Source organism: Leishmania donovani, chromosome 9, assembly GCF_000227135.1.
Source record: "Leishmania donovani BPK282A1 complete genome, chromosome 9".
NCBI classification, from domain to species: domain Eukaryota; phylum Euglenozoa; class Kinetoplastea; order Trypanosomatida; family Trypanosomatidae; genus Leishmania; species Leishmania donovani.
Window position 1 is genome coordinate 205,523 of NC_018236.1, and position 18,543 is coordinate 224,065.

General features: G+C 62.6%; 5 protein-coding genes across 5 annotated transcripts; all 5 read left to right on the forward strand.

Moving 5' to 3' along the window:
- Positions 1-1,918: 1,918 nt before the first annotated feature.
- LDBPK_090530 (hypothetical protein, conserved) lies at positions 1,919-4,153 on the forward strand (the record flags this gene model as incomplete). Its single annotated transcript, XM_003858685.1, has 1 exon — positions 1,919-4,153. The coding sequence occupies one exon, from the start codon at positions 1,919-1,921 to the stop codon at positions 4,151-4,153; it is 2,235 nt and encodes a 744-aa protein (XP_003858733.1).
- A 917-nt stretch (positions 4,154-5,070) lies between these two features.
- Positions 5,071-6,306, forward strand: LDBPK_090540 (hypothetical protein, conserved; the record flags this gene model as incomplete). Its single annotated transcript, XM_003858686.1, has 1 exon — positions 5,071-6,306. The coding sequence occupies one exon, from the start codon at positions 5,071-5,073 to the stop codon at positions 6,304-6,306; it is 1,236 nt and encodes a 411-aa protein (XP_003858734.1).
- A 1,279-nt stretch (positions 6,307-7,585) lies between these two features.
- On the forward strand, positions 7,586-12,103 carry LDBPK_090550 (hypothetical protein, conserved; the record flags this gene model as incomplete). Its single annotated transcript, XM_003858687.1, has 1 exon — positions 7,586-12,103. One exon carries the CDS (start codon positions 7,586-7,588, stop codon positions 12,101-12,103), a length of 4,518 nt encoding a protein of 1,505 aa, XP_003858735.1.
- An 807-nt stretch (positions 12,104-12,910) lies between these two features.
- On the forward strand, positions 12,911-14,158 carry LDBPK_090560 (hypothetical protein, conserved; the record flags this gene model as incomplete). Its single annotated transcript, XM_003858688.1, has 1 exon — positions 12,911-14,158. One exon carries the CDS (start codon positions 12,911-12,913, stop codon positions 14,156-14,158), a length of 1,248 nt encoding a protein of 415 aa, XP_003858736.1.
- An 898-nt stretch (positions 14,159-15,056) lies between these two features.
- Positions 15,057-17,369, forward strand: LDBPK_090570 (hypothetical protein, conserved; the record flags this gene model as incomplete). The annotated part of the gene is made up of 1 exon (XM_003858689.1): positions 15,057-17,369. The coding sequence occupies one exon, from the start codon at positions 15,057-15,059 to the stop codon at positions 17,367-17,369; it is 2,313 nt and encodes a 770-aa protein (XP_003858737.1).
- Positions 17,370-18,543: the final 1,174 nt, after the last annotated feature.

An 18,543-nucleotide genomic window follows, 5' to 3' on the forward strand; every position in this document is an offset into this window, starting at 1 on the left:
GCGCTTTTCTTTTCTTTATAGGTTTCTCTCTCTGCACACCCCTCACTCACACGCGCCAGACGGAGGTGCCCAACCATGCTGCTCGCTCACCTCCTTCACTTTCTCTCCCTCGTTGCGGCGTTCGTCCGAACGTGTGCTGGTGCTTGAGTGTGCGGCTCTGTCTTGTACCGCGTGCTTGGCGGAAAAGAACATGAGAGTGGTGCGCCAGAGCCTCTCCGAGAGTGAGTGATAGTGGGGGTGCCGGTGCACGTTCTCCATGCCGCACTTGCAGAGCCCTCCTCTCCGTCTGGGGAAGGCAAAGAACTCGAATCACTAACGCGTATACGCAGCATAACTCGGCAAGTGGACGTCGCTCAAGCCAACGGATCATCTTACTGTCTGAGCTTTTTCCGTCTCCGTGCCTATGCATGCGGCCATAGCAGCTCCGCCGGTGGTGTGCTGCTGTTCCCGTTACTACCACTGCGGCACACGAGCACACAACCATAGTGTCTCCGTCTGCTTTGTGTGGTTCATGCTGCCGCACTGCAACCCCTCCGTCCGCACACACACGCACACGCACGCACGCATACGCCCCTGCCCCTCAGCCCCCTCCTCCCCACCCCTAATCCCTTTTGGGAGGAGAGACCTGATGTTCTTCTCCTGCCCAACGCGTCCGTTATCCTGCCATCGAATAGGAGCGCAACCGCCACTCGACCCTCCCCCTCCCCCCTCCCACCGCACCCACGGGGCCTGCCGCAGCACAAGGCACCAACTCAGTGACCTGAGCGCGTCCCCTGCCTCAACCCGTGCCCCCCACCAGAGGGGAGACTCGGCACTGGCAGGGGATAGGGTGTGGGTGTCTGGCCTCCTCCTCCCTCCCCCCAGACAGAGGGTGGGGGTGCGCTGGGCCCTGAGATACCACGCACGAAGGCGTCCCCTCGTCATCGGGGAGAGTAATTTCAGTCGAGAATGCAGAAGGGCATGCAAGGTGTATCCGCATGGTGTGGAAGCGGGCGGCAGACGAGTGTGCGGCTGCCGCTGCGGCGGACGCTCCTCAGCCCCCCGCACGCTCAGTGGGCCCCCTCCAATACTCCTCCCCCCTTTACCTCTGTATTCCTCTTTCGCTACTCTTCTGCTTTATGCGTGTCAGACCAGCCGGCACTCACGCCTAACTACACAGCCGTTTCGGTGGTATCGTGGGAGGTGCTTGTGTTGTGCCACTGCGACACAGGCAGAGGCGCGGACACCGCACGCACTCCACCTCACCCTCACTCACGCAAGCACGCACGTTCGTCAGGAGTCTTGCTCTACCCCTCCCTCGCTTCATCTCTCGCGCCGGCGCAGGAAAGGAAGCGTATAGGCACACGCACGCACACAACGACACGCCCGACGTCGTCCACTCCCGTTTTTGAGAGACGACGAGGTTTCGCTTCGGGTGGTCATCAAATTTGTCTGGGGAGAGGAGGAGAGCGGTTTGCTCAAACACGACGGCGCAACCGCCACCCACTCACCACCGACACCACCCTTCCCTTGCTCGCTCCGTAGCTCTCCTGTGTTCAGCCCTCTTCTCTCCTTCCACACCACGATCACTTCACATGCTGGTATCGGTCGCGCAGTGGTGCGTCCCCTGCTGCCTGCGTTCCACCTCTCCTGTGTTTGGGCATTACAACGCCGGGTCGACGTGCGTGACAGCTGTGCGGTCGCATTATCTCCCCCCCCCCTCTCTCTCCCTTTCTGCACTGAAGGGTGCGCGCTTGATCGCCTTGCCTTCTCTTTGTGTGCGTGTGCGTGAGCCGCCGAGATCGAACAGTTTTTTTTTTTTTGGTCGAGAGGGCGGGTGGGGCGGGTCTGTGTGAGGGACGGAACGGACACGGACGGCGCTCATCGCCCTCTCCGCTCTCTTCATTGACAGCACCGTCGGCGTCTCTCTTTGTTGAGGATGCTGCGCAGTGTCTCGTTGGCGCCGCAGCAGCGGGCGGCTAAGGACCTGCAAGACCTCCCCACCGAGCTGAAGAACTCTCTCCTCGGTGTGCCACTCTTCCATGTTCCTACAGGCTACGGGTCGACCGGCGGCAGCGGCGCCAACTCGGCGCAGGTATCGTCGCCGCTTCTGTCGGGTGAGGTGTTGCAAGCGCAGAACCTCTTTTCGAGAGGGCCTTCCCCGTCCTCGCTCATGTCGCGAGTGTTTCGCTCGGCGAAGCCCCGCTACAGCACCGGCCTCACGGGGCAGGTGCCGGTCTTTGACTACAACGGCAGACTCACAACGCGCCAGGTCGGCGTCCACACCTTTCGTTTTCGCAGTCTGTCCCTCTTCTACTTTCTTCGCTCGCAGCCGTGGACGGTGCTGATCACGTACTCCGTCGTCCTCTACCTCATCATTGTGCTGCTCATCACAGCCGCCTACTACGCGTGGGGGGTGGAGTGCGGGGCGGCGATGAACGCGGTGTCTGCCATCTACTTCACGGTCGTGAGTCTGGCGGCGAACGGCGGGTACATGGGCGAGGACGGAGACACGATGACCGACGCCACTCACATGTGCTACCGCGGTCGCACCGCAATCGTGATGGTGTGCTCATACGTGAACATCCTGTTTGTCGGCCTCGTCGCAGCCCTCGTGGTCAGCAAGGCCGAGTACACGGGCAAGCTCGGCCACCGCGTCGTCTTCAGCGACTTCTGCACACTGGCAACCGTCCCGGGCCGGGTGGATCAGTGGCGGCTAGTGTTTCGAGTAGCCAACGTGGACAACCACATTCCACTGGCTCGCGGCAAGCTGCGCCTGTTCTGCGTTACGGCAGAGCCCCTCAAAGAGTGCCACATACATCAGCAGCAGCTTCAGGCGCTCCGGCACTCGCGTTCCGTGAAAAAACTCGCGGGATCGACGTGGAGCGGCACTCATCAGCTCTTGCCAGGGGTGGAGTTCGACGGAGGGGGCGGCGGGCGGCAGCCGCAGCGGACAGCGCCGCCGCCGGCGGAGGCAGATGAGAATCTTCACACTGCCAAGGCAAAGAAACGACACGCGAAGGTCCATAGTCGTCTACGCAGCGCGCCGGCCCCGCCGGCGCCACACGACTCCGCTGAGAGCGGCAGCAGAGAGGATAGAAGCGGGTTGACCCGGGCGCAGCGGCACCACCAGCGGCGAAAGCAGCGGGATCGACAGCTGCACAAGAGCGGCAGTGGTGGCCATACAGACGAGGCAGACAGTCCACGACGCCATCGCGGGCAGCGCAGTGAAGGCTCTCTCAATCCCCAGAAAAGTCACGGCATGCCGTCCACAGAAAGCAGGGGGCACCGGAGCGCCTCGAGCGGCCCCAGCAGGTCGTCGTCGACTGCGTCGTCTGGCTCTGACGATTCCACGCTGAGCACCTCCGCTGCCTCGTCCCGCTTCCTGTCGGCCTCGTCGTCTGCGAAAGCCACCTCCTCCACGCGCACAAGACGCAAGGCGGTCAGCAGAGCGAAGGCACCGTCGCCGAAGTCGCAAAGCAGCTCAGCGGCGGACAACGCGGACGTGGACAAGGCGAACTCGTCCGTGAGCAGCCAGGAGGGCAGCTGCCTCTACGCAGCCTCCCTGTTCACGGAGGTAGGAAATGAGCCCAGCGTCGCCTTTGCCGGCAAGCGATCTCCGTTCCCCACTGGCATTCCTGAGCCCGCTGTCTCGGTCCCCATTCTAAGCCGCTCTCCCAACGAAGATGCCGGCAAGACGATGGAGCGGGTGCATCTGTGCGTTCATGAGATGCGCTGGACCTGCGCCGGGGAGACTTACCTCGACCGCGGTGAACGCGGGCAGCTCTCTCTGTGGTATCCGGCCGACATCATTCACATCATCGACGAGCGCAGTCCGCTGCGCCCCTTCCTGGAGCTGCCACACGTCGCGGCGTCGCTCGGTAGCGGCGGCGCCTCTGCCGACGCTCTGTCCGGATTCCCGTCTCGCGCGGACCTGGTGCGGCAACACTTCCAGATTGTGGCCGTCTTTGATGCGACCGAGATGGAGACCGGCTCGGCCATTACAACGAAGCGCACCTACACAAATGAGGACATTGTAGCCCACTACAAGTTCTCTGACCGCCTGGTGCACGTGCACCCGGAGAGCAGCGAGGTGTTGCTGGACTTCCACTACTTCAACGCCTTGCTGCCGGTGAACCTCGTCGAGCCCTCCACGACGGAGTCGGACATGTAAGGAAAGGCAACAAGGCCTTCTAGTTGCTGGCAGAGTAATGGAAACAGAGAATGGCGAGATGCCATGCACGCACACAAGCGCGGGGGCGCATGCGAATGTGTCCGCATCGTCTCTGCAGACGTGTGCGTCCGTGTGTGTGTGTGTGTGTGTGTGTGTGTGCTGCAGTGACGTTGCGGGTACGTGATCACCTCTGCCTTTGGTCTCTTCTTCAGCCTCCTCGTGATGGGTGTTGGCGGTCGTGGCATCCGCCACACGGGCACACACACCCCAAACCCACCCACACACACACACACACGTATGCCAATGCGAGTGACAAGAAGAGAGGAAGCTATCGATGAGAGCGCAGCGGCGAAGGCAAATTATAGCGGCCGAAGATTGCGGCGGACCCATCATGGTCGAGCGTCTCTCACCGTCTCCTCTTATATATCTCTTGCATGTTTGTACGTGCACATCTAAGATTCGATGGAAGGGCACGAGAAACAGACAGAGAGGGAGGTGGGGTAGGGTGGTGACTACATGCAGTGATGGTTGGCGTGTCCTTTGCCCTTTCTATGGGAAGGGGGTGTCTCGGCGTCCCCAAACTCCCAAACTCCCAGCCCCCCCCCTCCGCATTCGCCCTGCATCTACCGTTATCGTCTGCCCTATCCCCCCCCCTCCTTCCCTCCCTCCCCCCTCTCTATGTGTGTGTGGGTGTGTCTTCTCTCGCGCCCATATGTACCACCACGATCTCTTAGGAGCGTCGCGCATCGCCTCGTGATTGAAAAAGGCCATCGGAAGCCGTCAAGGTCGTCTTTGTTGTTGCCTTTGCGAGGAAAGTGTGGGGGAGGAGGAGGGCATCTCCGTCGTACTCATCCCAGACGAAGAGCGGGCGGAGACACACGAACGAGGAACGACGGCGGACAGGTTGGTGGGTGCATATGGAGAAGTTCCGCCACTTCGGTGATGCCGCGACGGGCATACATCCCTTCACCTTCGTGATGGCCCCGACCGCCGCCGGTCGAATCGGCTCCATCTGCATGTTTCCCGCACGTCTTCTCTTGAGTGCCGTGTTTGCACTTCTCCTGCTCGTGACAGACACGCTGCTATGGCTTTTCTACGTCGCCTATCTCGGCCTGCTCGGTCGCCTCCTCCTGGCGCCGCTGCAGCGAGCGTGGTTGCGTGGTCTACTCTTCTCCATCGGCAACATCCTTCCACAGCAGCCAGCGGCAATGGTGAAGCCTCAGCAACAGGGGCGTGAGGCGAGTGGTTCCTCCCGTGCAGCCCGCGCGGGTGACCTCGTTGTGTGCAACCTGCAGTCTGTGTGGGATGCCTTGGTGCTCGAGGTGATGCTAGCGCAGCCGTACCACGCCATTTGCTTCCCAGATGCGACGATGGCGGGAGAAGACGGTTCCGCATCGTCAGCAGAGGCAGCTGCAGCGCCTGGTCTGCGCGTCTTCTGGCCTGGACCCACGCAGCGCTGGCGAGTGTGGGCCTACACCCGCCGCACCAGCTCCCTCGCCTTTCTCAGGGCGCAGCAGCCGGACAGCGCCGAACAGCAGGCCATCCGAAAGAAGACGGAAGTGACGGAGCTGCCGCTCTACCGTGTGCAGAAAGCAGCAGCGCTTTCCGGGGTGCCTGTGTGGTGGTTCGGCGAGGGCACGTGTAGCAATGGGCGTGGACTGCTGCTCATGCCGGCGGTAACGTGCGCATCTGCCGTGCCCTCCGACGCATCGGCAGGGTGCGTGGTGCACCTCGCCACGATCCAGTACGACTCGCCCGCCATGCAGAACGTGCTTGGCAGTGATAATGAAAGCTTCTTCGCGGCGCTCTTCCGCACTGGGTTGCTTCTGTACGGCAGCACGGCGCCGGCCTGGACAAGCCCCCTCTTCCCTACCGCTGAGGTGACGTACCGCAGCACGCGTCTTGCGCGCGCCACACCGTCAACGGCGACAGATAGCAAATCTGCCGCATCGAGGTGCCACTGGACGCTGTCCGCGCCGGCGCTGCTGGAGCTGCGCAACGCCATGTGTCAGCGAGGGCAGGCGCTGGTCGTGAGCGGCAGCGTTGCTGGCGTGCGCCGCCAGCCGGTGTCGGTCGGCGTGAAGGAGAAGAAGGGCTTCATAGAGGCGTACAGGGCTATGCTGGACAGCAAAAAGGCATCGCCGTCTGCGTGAAGCGCGAGAGTGTGACGATGAATGCGTGCCAGGGTCGGCACGCACGTCCACGCGCATCATGAGCAGGTGCCGTGCACGACTAGTACGAACTGACAGATTGGTTGCGCTTGGGCGGCATGGTCGCAGCAACACAAAGGTGGCTGCGCTAGCACACGCACACGCGCTACGAAACAACGCGCTCTCGGCTCTATCTGCCTCTCCCCCTTGGGGGGAGGGGGGACGAGTCGGCGCTCTGGAGCATGCCCGAGGTGATCCAGGTGATGAGCGCCAAGCGGTGTGACGCACACACACACGCACGTGCATGCATAGTTTTCTTTTTTGCGCCATCGGCTGCTGCCATGTTTGATGTGCGCGCGCTCGTCTCCCTCCTTCCCGTGTACACCATCACCACCTCCCATCATCATGTATGTGTCACCACCGCCTCCCCTCCTCCGTTTGCCCTCGGCGCATACCATCCTCACCCACTTAGCCGACGAGGCCCACCAACCCCACGCCGTGGTGCGCGCGTGTGTGCGTCTGTACGCGTGTGCGCATTGGAGATTTGTGCCGGGGGCACGTCTCTCCGTGTCTCCCCTCCCCTCATCACACAAGCACACACATACACACCTCCTCCCTTCCCGCCTCTGCCACCGCGGTAGTTTGATCATCATCGCTGTCGGAGGAGAGAGGGGCACCCGCGCACCTCTGTGCCCACCTGTGCCGGCTGCGCGACCGTACGTGCGTCTCTTGGCCCTCGCCTCCACCCTCTTTCACCATGGAGGACGATTTATCTCCCGCGCCACCCATCGCCTCCTCGCTGCCACTGCAGCTGCTTCGGGGTTTAGGGAGCACCGAGGGTGCGAGCAGCGGGCAGGAGAACGTCGCTAGCGTCCCTTCCACGGGCGCCGGCGCCCATGCAACCGCCGCCCCCACTCGGCTACGGCGCCGAAAACTCAGCCGCCCCTCGCCTCCACCGCCGCTTAGCAGTCTCGCTCTCTCGACTCAGAAGACAAACTTGCGGACGGCTGCTGCCCGCCTGACATCGGCGTCCCTCTTTCCCGAGGCGCACAGTGCAGTCGCACCCGCTTCCCCTCGACCTCTGCTGACATCATCGAAGTCCGTTGCACCGCCCGCGCCAGTCAACGATGGCGCAGATGCAGAGGCGCCGCAAGCCCCATCACTTTTTCGCTGGCACAGCAGCAGCGGCGGCGACGCCTTACCGTCGCCGCCCACCGCCGGCGCGCGCGTGCTGCCGTGGTGGAAGCGCATCCTCGTTGACGCCGCCTACCGTCAGCGGCTCATGCAGCTCAGCACAGAGGGCTATCACGAAGAGTTGCGGCTGTTGCGCGAAAAGCCGGAGCTGCTGTCCTCTGGAGCAGAGATGGAGGTGCGGAAGGTATGGAGAGAGCGACTCTGGATGGACGACGAACTGGAAAAGGCGGAGCTGCGTCCATCCACGAGCGACGTTGTGCACCGACAAGAGGCGCACGGCGCGGCCGGCGGAATCGCAGCCCTCTCCTCGCCCTTTGCACCGTACCACGTCGGCACGGCCGAGCACGCCGCGCGGCAGCGGCAAGCGGCAGCGCCGATGATGGAAGAGGTGGACGAAGTGGTTGTCATGGCGCAGCATGTCGTCTTCCGTGTTGGGCACGACGAAATCGCGTCGCACTTCTCGGCGAAGCACCCCAACTCCATAATCGATGCCTCTGCCTTGGCGAGCGTGCAGCACGTTGAACTCGGTGCCATGCCTCCGGCCAAGCACATGCGAGAGCAGCAGCAGCAGCAGCAGGAGCGCGCCGTCAAGCAGCACCTCGCCTCCCTCCGCCGCTTTTCGCTCGACACCCCGTACGAGCTGAAGGAGTGCCTTGCTCGCGACATTGTCGCCGGCCGCGTCGATGTGCCGATGCAGACCGCCATCACGGATGCCGTGATGGACGAGCAGCAGTGCTCTCTCCCCACCACGCGACGGCCTTTATCACCGGACCTGTGTGTGTTTCCCTCTCCACGGACCGAAAAGAGCAGCGCGGCCGCGCGCCGGAGGCGACAGCACGATGACGACCTGCCCGCACCAGCAGCTCTGATCATGTGGCAGCTGCCGCTGCGCAAGCCGAAGATGCCAACGACGCCGCTATGGCAGCGCCCCTGGCTGCCGCCGGGTGCGTGGGCCGTCGAGATGGCGCACTGCGATGTGACACGTGCAGAGGCCCTGATTCGCGCCTCCGCCGTCCGCGACCCGCTCGCCGTGGAAAAGCGGACGGCGGCCATCAAAGACAGTATAGAAGTGCCAAGGCACCACCAAGGCAGACCCAGATCTACGGGCGTGACGACGGCAGCCACTGACGGCGAGCAGCACCGCCACAACGTTCGGGTTCGCAGGCAAGAAGCCGCAGTGGCGTGCACAGATGGCACGGAGAACCTGTACGGGCTCCAGTACGTCTGGCGGTCACCTCTGCCACCGGGAGGGTTCATTCGCGTCTCTCCTGATCCGCGCATTGCCATGTGGCCCGACTCGGAGGACGAGGACAGCGACGATGGCGCACTTGACAAAATGGAAAAGTACGACAACTCGCAGGCACGTGGGGTGCACGCGGGCGATGGTGGTGGTATCCGTGAAGGCGTTCGCCGCAGCATCTCCAAAGTCTCGACGGGCACCTCTCAGCACCATGGCCGCCAAGCGCAGATGCGCCGCCTCGCACGCTGTGTCAACCGCCGAACGCACAAGTTGCGCTGGCTACACAGCATTGGCCGCCGTCATGTGTGCTACAAGGATCTGGCCCTCTCCGACTCAGACAACTCAACAGGCGCCGCCTCGGCATCGTCTTCCTCCTCGTCACAGTGCACGTCACCGACAGTTTCGGCGCTGCGCGACATTCATGTTGCAGTCGAGGTCAAGAAAGCAAGTAAGAGGGCGGCGCGTCTGCCGCTGCTCCATGGCAACGGCAAAGCCCGTCGACGCCAGCGGCGGAGGCAGGAAGGCGTCGACGACACCTCGCGAGGGCCGCGACCCGTGTACGACGGCGTGTTGAACATCAACATCTACGCCGAGATTGTCGACAGCCAATGTCGGAACGCCAGCGTTGTTGGCACGTCGCCTCTGCGAGCGAAGTCACAACAACACGGCCAGCAGGCGAGCAATGCAGCCACGACGACGCGCCGCTTCCTCGGGTGCTACCGGCAGAGTCGCCTGCTCATTCACTTCAAGCTGTACTGCCGGGCGTTGTACGAGGAGCAACGGGTGCGCCGCGGCGGTGCTGGCACTCACGTAATTGGACGTGCCGGCGGAAGCGCGCCAGAGTACACGCCGGCAACGGAAGGACTGCTTGCCGGGGTGCCGGCCATCCCGCACCCGGTGCTGAAGCTGCAAGAGCACGCGCCGTCACTGCGTAAGTCCTACGCCCATCGCATCCCCGTTGCGTCGACCATGAGCGGCTGTCGCTGCTGGGAAGGTCTGTACCCGGCCCTCGGCACCAATCTGGCCACTCCGGTTCAACGGGCGTGGCGGCAGCTGCAGCGGTCCAGCCTGGTTCGTCAGGCCCTGCGCGACATCTATGACGAGCTTCCACATGACAAGGAGGGCCTCCTGGACAAGCGGACGTTCGTGCTGTTTGTGCTGCAGCTGCTCGAGCTCTTCTTTCCCACCCGCCTCCCCGCGGCGGCCCACATCGCCATCGCGGAGGAAGAATGGGTGTACCGCGGCACGACGGAGCACGTTGGGCCGCAAACCTTTCACGAGAAGTTCTTCGTCTTTCCGTTCATATTTTACCGCGACATCGCCGCCGTGACGGAGGCGCAGCTTGTCGAGTTCTGGACTCTCGTCCGCGTCTGCTTTGATGCGCAGAAGAGGACGCGGGAGAAGGCGGCGGCGATGAGCGCAGCGGTGCGTGGGCGGTCGTCGTCGCTGGCAGGAAACAGCGGCGATGCGCCGCGACCTCCCCTGCTCTCTCTTCTGACGCCGCTGACGCTTTTCACGGCGGAGCAGCTGGACGTACTGCTCTCGCGCCCGCCACCCGCGTTTGACGTGGACGTGTACGATCGATACTGCTTGCTCCGCCAAGCCTTCCGTGAGGATCCCAAAGTGCGTGCGGCCCCACGCGGCCATCAGTACGTTGTTGCGCGCAGTGTGGTGGAGGCGCAGCAGCAGAAACGCCCACGCGCTAGCAACTGGGCGGCACAGAAAGGGAACGCCGCACACAAGATGTCAGCGCCGCTGACGGCGTGTCGGACGCAGCTCTGCTCGGCAGACGTGAAGCGGCGCGCGGAAGTTGCGGCGGCGGCACAGCGGGAGCGAGAATCACGTCAGCGCAGCCTGGAGGCACAGGAGCACAAGGCGCTGCTCGAACAGTCGGACTACTATCAAGCGCGCATCGGCCGTATTCAATCACGCGCCGCAACCGTGATTTCGGGCATTGAGAGCACCTGCAGCACCTGGGAGCTACACCGCACCGAGGCGTATGCCCCTCCGCAGAAGGACGAAAACGCCGACGCGCGGCTGCAGGTAAAAGAGGACGTGGAAGAGCTTCTCCTCGAGTACCTCGACGACGTGCCGCTTGACGTCTTCGACGGGCCGGTGTCGCTGCGTGAACGCTACCTCCTCCACGCCGGCCTCCGGCAAGAGCGACTTAATCGCACCTTTTCCCCGCTGCAGCCGCCTCCCGCGCCCACCCCCTCCGTCGCACCCGCGGATGACGGCTGCAGCGCTGCGCTACCGCCAGTGAACCCCGTAGCGCGAGCCACGCCGTCTTGCCGACCTGTGAAGGCGGATGATGTGGCGCCGCAGTACATGGCGGTGATGACAGGTGGCCTTGGCGCAACGCAGCGGCGCATCGCTGTCTCAGAGGAGATGAGACCCTTGCTTGATGGCACGAGTGATGTCAGCGGCGGCGCTGTCATTACGCCCCCTACCACGTCCTACGTCGCAGGTATGTACCCTCTACGGGCCGTGCGGCGAACGGTGAGCTCGGTGCTGTGCCCGTCGCGAGTGCCTAGCCGCAGGAGAAGCATCCTGAACAAGAGCAGTGAGGCAAGCCTATCGGGAGCGTGCACAACATTCTGTTCGGTCTTGGGTGTCGAGGACGACGGCAGAATCGGTGCGGCCTCGACGTTCTCGTCCTTCTACACCGCCGCCTCCGCCCCACATGCGCGGCTCACACGCGGCGTTCAGCGCAAAGGCGTTGCCGCGAGCGCCAGCACGTGTGGCGTGAGCGGGCGGTATCCTGGGAAAGATGAGGATGCTGTGATGGAGGCCATGGCGAGCAGCGCGTCTCTCACCGGCGTGCGCAACAAGTCCTGTTACCGAAAACCTGCTGCGGTACAGCTACGCCAACTTTCGCGTCCAGCCACGCCAGCCGTGTCGGCCACACCGTTTGTCCCTGTATCGCCGTTGCTGAGGCCGCGCGACGGCGGCGTGTCCATCCTCTGCGGCCTGAACTCGGTAGCGACCATGCCGGCAAGCACCCAACGCGGCACATCGCCACTGCCGCAGCATCAGCAACTGCTCACGTCCGCCAAGGCCTCATCAACCGCGGCACTCGAAACGGCGTGGACGTCGTCGGTCATGCTTGTAGATCTAGGCGAAGAGGTCACAAACGCATCGCCGGGGTCTGCTCCTCGGGTCTCGCAGCAGGGCTCGACGGTGGTGCACCACGTCGGCGCTCGGCCACCGCACCCGCCGGCATTGTCCACTGTGCATGCGCCAGCGCCGTCAGCATCGCTACATTATGCTCAGCGTCTGCGCGCGCAGAAGCGTCGCCAGGAGCAGTACAAGCGGCAGTTCAACAACGCCGCCAAAACCGCAGCAGGAGTGGCCTGTAGGCATTGAATCCAGGTGAGAGGAAAGGAAAGGAGGAGGAGAGTGAGGGAGCTCACGATGCACACACGCACGCCGCAGCGATGGGGGAGGCGGTGTTACGCGTTTATGTATGTGCGCGTAAGACCTACTTGTGCATCGTGCCGCCTGCTGCCCTCTCCCCACCCTACCCCTCTCCTCTGCAGCACACTCGCTTGATTCCTAAACATATGTATGTGCACACAGACACACACACACACACACCTTTTCCGTCGGTGTGCCGACCATACGCCCGCGCATGTACAGTATGTTCGCTTTCCTTTTTCTTTTCGCCTGTCGTCTGCGTTGTTGCTCCTCCTTTCCTATGTCACCTCTGTGGAAGCCAACGTACGCCGCGCACCGACCCCACGGATGCACTCGAAGACTGTTAGGACACAGCATCACGCGCTGCTGCCGCCGCTGCAGCTTCTTTTCCTCAGGCGGGAGTGCGAGTCTGTATCCTAGACAACGTCCACGGCGCCCCTTCGGTGAAGACGAGAAGAGTGTCTCGCCGACGCACATGGTACACAGACCGAATATAGACTCGCTTCCCTCACCCCACCCCTTCTCCTCTCTCTCTCTCGCCGAAATGGGCTGCAGGGACGAGGCAGCACGCACGGCGGTCTCGCGACGGTAATTCATCTGTCTGAATCTCTTCAGTGTCGCGTGTGACGCTGGCAGTGTCTTCGTACTCTTGGCGCCCTAAAGCCGAGAAAGGAAAAGCGAGTTCAAGAACCACCTTCACTTCGGGCGCGAGGGGCGCACTCCTGCCCGTGCTCTCCTTCTCCTGCACCGAAATCAATGTCCTCGGCCATCGTGTCGGTGGGGAGCCGGCAGGTCATTCCATTGGCGAGTCGGCTGACTGTTGGCATACGCCTGCAGGGCACCATCGGCTTCGTCGACCCCGCGAGCCCGTATGTCGTCAAGCCGCGTCCCTATGTCTCCTACTTGGCCACGACGCTGCGGCGCCTGCAGTGCGCCGTTGCGTTGTTTGTGCCGACGAACACGGAGCACGACCGGGAGATGATGAACATGTTCTACCGTCGCGACTTCACCGTCCCGTTCCGCTACGTGAATGATCATTCGAAGTTCATCGGCGCTGGCTCAGGCCGCGGCAACCGCAAGAGAGGCATGGCGCCGAACAACTACACCGAGTACCTGCGCATCATGGCGAACGAGGCGAACGGCACAGGGCAGGACACAAACCGCATCCTCTTCATCGACTCCGAGGTGAACTACCGCTTCACGCCAGTGCAGACCATCGTCCTCGACGCCTACGAGCCTCTGACGCGGCGGCAGCAACGAAGGCTTGTCCAGCAGCAGTACAGCAACCCCTTCGGTGACGTCTCGTCTCGGCACGCACGGCGCTATGGGGCAGCTGCGGCGAGGGCGAGAAAGACGACGGTGCGACACCGCGCCGTCATGAGTGCGCAACACTTGCAGGATGCTATGGACATGCAGCAGAAGTACACAGACTTCCTGATAGCGGAGCAGGAGGGGGTGCAGCTGCCGCCGGAGATGCGAGATGGGGTGCAGGACCGCCATGGGGACGACCTCAGCCACTTTTCAAAAAGGCGCACACAGCGCTCCGCCTCGTCGTCGCCGCCACATCCGCAGCAGGGTGGCGGCACGCGCGGTCGTATTTTGGGGCCGCTATCGACGCCTGGTCCGTCCTCGTCGGCGGACACCGAGAGCGACAAGACGCCCCCAGACGGCAACAAGGGCATCAAGGAGGTGCAGCAGCAGCGGCCGAGCATGTCCTGCGCACTTGCCGTGAGCCTGGAAGACTACAGCCTTGTTGCGCTGGCGGAGATGATCGCGGAGATGTCGGCCAGCGAAACAAGCGTGGCCGACTACATCAAGACGGAGCCGCTGATCGAGAAGGTGGAGGTGCCCTTTCACGGCAAGGCGAACTACCTCGCACCCGAGAACTGCGACAACATCGACCTGCTCAACTGGGACGAGATCCAGGTAATGGAGAAGGCGCACAGCACGGGAGTGCCCGAGACGGTAGAGGAGACGGAGGACCACAAGGACTTCTTTCGGTGAGCGAGAGAGGGTGGGGGAGGCAACTTGATCACGTGGGAATGTCGGCCTGTCGTTCTCTGTGCGTGTGTGTGTGTGTGTGTGTGTGTGTGTACAGCAGGCGGGGAGCCACCTTCGTCTCCTGCCGGGGGTGGGGGAACGCACTCGTTCTGTGCTCGTTCAACGGTGCTTCAAAACCCCTCTTGTCACACCCACCGACACACACACACACACGGGTGTCCTCTAGCTAGCTCCTCTACGCCATGACGTGGCAGGGCGCGAAGGGGTGCATGGGGCACATGTTCACGTCTGCGAACTCCTCACCATCACCGCCTTTAGTTTTCGCTTACTTTATGGTCTGCTGTCTGCCTGCATGTCTGCCGGGAGGAGAGTGGGGAAGGTCTCCCTTGTTTTGTCGAGACGCGCAGGCACCCGCCACACCTCTGGTGTGGTGATCCTGGTTCGCAGAAGGGTCCCCTGCTACTCTGTGTCATCACCATCACCACCACCACCCTCCCCAATTCCACGTCATCGGCAGCGGCCATCAAGCAAGGCCGTATGTCCGTTCGTGCCCCGTTTACACCCAAAGAACAAGAACAAATCGAAACACGAAACGGCGCACACACTCGCAGAGGCAGAGAGGGGCGTTGTGGCCAATGTGGCCCGATGCGTCGCGTCAGCTTGGCTGCCTTTTCCTTCGCCATGTCCCCGCCTCATGCCCTCTCCCTCTCCCTCTCTCTTTCTCCCTCCCCCACCCACCTGCGCGCCTCCTCTTTCTTCACATACGCATACATGCGCATGTGCACAACGCAGAAGACGGCACACAAACACACGCACATATACGCGCACACAAGAACGCACCCTCCTCAAAGGGCCTCGCCTTCTCGCTGCTTAGCCTCTTTCCCCTGTACGACTCCTCAAGATGAGCGCAGCCGTTCAGACGTTGGCCACGGTCATGGCGACGGACATGAATTATTACGCGGGTGACCCGACCGTGTTGGCCGCAGATGTGGCGAGCAGCCGCGTAGAGCAGATACTGCAGTCCTCGCGCTCCGACCAACTCACGGCCCGCGTTGCCATTCACGCGCAGCTGCGCGAGGCCTTCAAGAACGCCGATGTGCAGCAGCGGCTCAAGCCCTTCCTCAACAATGGAGAGGACATGCAGATGTACGTGCAGGATGCCAAGGCGCGCGCCCGCTTCTTCTCCCAGAAACAGCAGGAGCTGCAGCACGATATCCTGCAGAGCGAGGAGCAGCGGCAGCTGAAGGAGGCGCACGGTGAGCTGGCGGCCTGGGAGCGCGAGAACGCCGTGCTGCTGCGCCACCAGATGTTCATGACGTACATGCCGTCGCAGGCGCTGCTGCTGGAGAGCGCGGCAACCGTCGCCCTCTACCGCCAGTACGCCACCCTCGAAGAGGGCCAGTACACGAGCGATAGTAGCGACGGAGAGGTGCCGATGATGCTGAAGAAGATGGGCGGCAAGACGTACTTCACGCAGTCCGAGCAGCCGTTCGAGGTGGACACGCACAACAAGATGTTCAGCCAGCAGGTGCTACAGAACAAGCGTGTCGAGTACGAGCAGATGCGCGAGAAGGCGGCGCAGCTGCGCCAGGCACTGGAGGAGTGCCCGACGGTGAAGCGGCTGGAGGCGTTTGTGGAGCTGCGCAACGACATCTTTATCGAGTACGGCATCGACCGCCTCGCCTCTCTGTGCAGCCGCAAGGACAAGGAGATGGGCAATCCAAACGAAGGCGGCGTGGACGTCAGCCTGCACGGCCTGCCTGCCGACCACGAGTACGTCTCATCCAGCCGCGTGGCACAGTACTCACTGCCCAAGATTGTGGATGCGGCCTACAAGAACTACCTGAACATTCTCTCGATGGATGATTGGGATGCGATGATGAAGCACACGGGCAGCAACGCGCGGGCGGTGATGGAGAAGATTAAGCCCATGAAGGACAAGGAAACGTTCCGCTACTGGTTCTTATCCTGCATCACGGCGGATGTGCCGCAGATGGGGCCAAACAAGATCGTCGGCCAGAAGGTGACGACGCTGGAGGACTACAAGAAGTTCTGGGCGCCGCAGAAGTCGAACTACGTCCCCTCCCTCACGTCCAACCGCAGCATATTTGGAAGCAAGGTCGCCGACCGCCGTGGCCTGCCGCACTTTCTCATCTTGTCCCCCGTCACGTACCGCTACCGCGAGAACAACGACCCGAACGCCGTCAAGACCGGAAAAATAGATCTCATGGTGTACGACGCAACAAACGAAAAGGTGCTGCTCATGCTGACGAATTCGTCCGACGAGCGCCGCCCGCGTGCCGCCTTCCTGAACGCGCAGGAGGAGCGCTACCGCTTCGCCGCCGTGGTGCGCTCGGCGATCACCTACGAGAACCAGTACCACGGCTTCGAGTGCGAAGGCACGGTTGCCGAGTACTTCTTCGATGCTCAGGAAGGGCCGGAGGAGAACTACTACTGCATCATGGCCCCGCACCGCGTGTACAGCAAGCAGCCGAACAAGGTCCAGGTGCCGATGAAGGCCCTCCGCCCCTTCACGTCCTGCCCGCCACGCTACTTTGTTCTCGGCTCAAATTGGGGGGTGAGCGCCGGCACGAGCCGCAACCCGTACCCGGCCAGCTACGCGCACGTAGAGCTGAACGAGAACGCCGTCGGTCTCAGCAACGTCATCCCCGACGGCTTCATCTCTAGCAAGGTGCTGCCGCAACTGCTGAGCCGCGCCGAGGGCGTGCAGAAGCTCGAGGAGACGAAACGCCAGCAGCGGGCGGAGTCGGAGAGGCCACAATCGTCGCCGCGCGCCCTCACCCGCACCTCTCGCGGCGGGGCCGCAACGCCGCGCCCGTCGACCGCCTCCCCTTCCCCCGAAAACAACGCCGCTGACATCCTCGCTGACGAGAACATGCGCGGCCCGGGTGAGGAAGAGGATCCGCTGAGCCCTATAGTCCCGAACGAGGTGCTGCACCCGGTGCGCGACCAGCTGCTGAAGCAGCGCCGCTCGTGGCAGAACCCCGCCTACATCGCGTTCCGCGCACGCGACTCCGACCTCAGGCGGCTGCCGGCCGTCAAGGATGGTCACTTGCGCACCCCGCTGAACGTCTTTAACGACCTCATGAGGGAGAAACACGGCGAGGACGCGCCGCCGGCGTCGGCGCCGAGCAGCGCACGTCGCAGCAACGGGCCGCCGTCGAGCCGCACCGCAAGCGTTGCGTGCACTTGAGCGAAAAGAAAGGAAGGCGATCCAGGGAGGAGGGGGTCAAGGTGTGTAGGTGGGCGTGTGGCGTGGAGGTGATCCTAGAGTGGAGCGAGGTAGCAAGGGAGCGAAACATGCTGCGCGAGGAAGAAGAACGGAGTAAGTCGACCAGTCCGCAACTCGGTCTGTGCAGGCCGCGTTCGCAGAACGACTGCTTTTACTTGTCGGCTTGTTTGCGGCTGTCTCTTCTTCTTCGTCGATCACCAAATCCCTTGATGCTGGTCCACCGCCGGCTCTCCTCGAACCGCCTGCTTGCGCGGGTGTGTCTATCCGTCTGCCCGTGTGTTTCCGCGTCTGGTTTGGTGCATCAGAGCACATGCGCATTATGCGCTCAAACACACACACACACAGGCACAAACACCCCGCTGCCTCTCCCACTCCCCACCCCCTTCATGATCGGCCCTCCCTGTTCCCTCTCGCTCGCTCTCTGCGCGCGCGCGTGTGTGTCTGTGTGTGCTCGACATAGTTCTTTTTCGCGTTGTTCTTTGTTTTCATTCGCTGGTGTCATTCTTTTCGCGATGCCGGTCCGTCTCCGTGTCAGCGCGTCCGCGTCCGCGTGTGTGTCCTTGTCGTGTTTCTTTTCAGTGTCCTTATCGCCACAAACGCGAGCAGGACACATAGAAAGATTCTTCTCCTGCCCAACGCGTCCGTTATCCTGCCATCGAATAGGAGCGCAACCGCCACTCGACCCTCCCCCTCCCCCCTCCCACCGCACCCACGGGGCCTGCCGCAGCACAAGGCACCAACTCAGTGACCTGAGCGCGTCCCCTGCCTCAACCCGTGCCCCCCACCAGAGGGGAGACTCGGCACTGGCAGGGGATAGGGTGTGGGTGTCTGGCCTCCTCCTCCTTCCCCCTTCCCTTGCCGCCACAGAGGGAGAAAGAGAGCGATGCAGAATGAAGAAGGCGGGAGAGACCGGAGCAAGAGGAGATTGGGCCGCATACCCCTTCTGCCTGCGTGTATGTGTGTTTGTGTGTCCACCGCTCAGCAAGTCGTTACTTGTTGGCCCTCTCTCCCTCTCACGCTGGCCACTATCTACCCGCCCATCCTCCAATTCTTTGCTTCAAGCTTCCTCGTGCACATCGTCTAGTCTTTATGGCTCCTTTTACGGCTTCGTGTGGTGTATCCTTCCTTCGCAGTG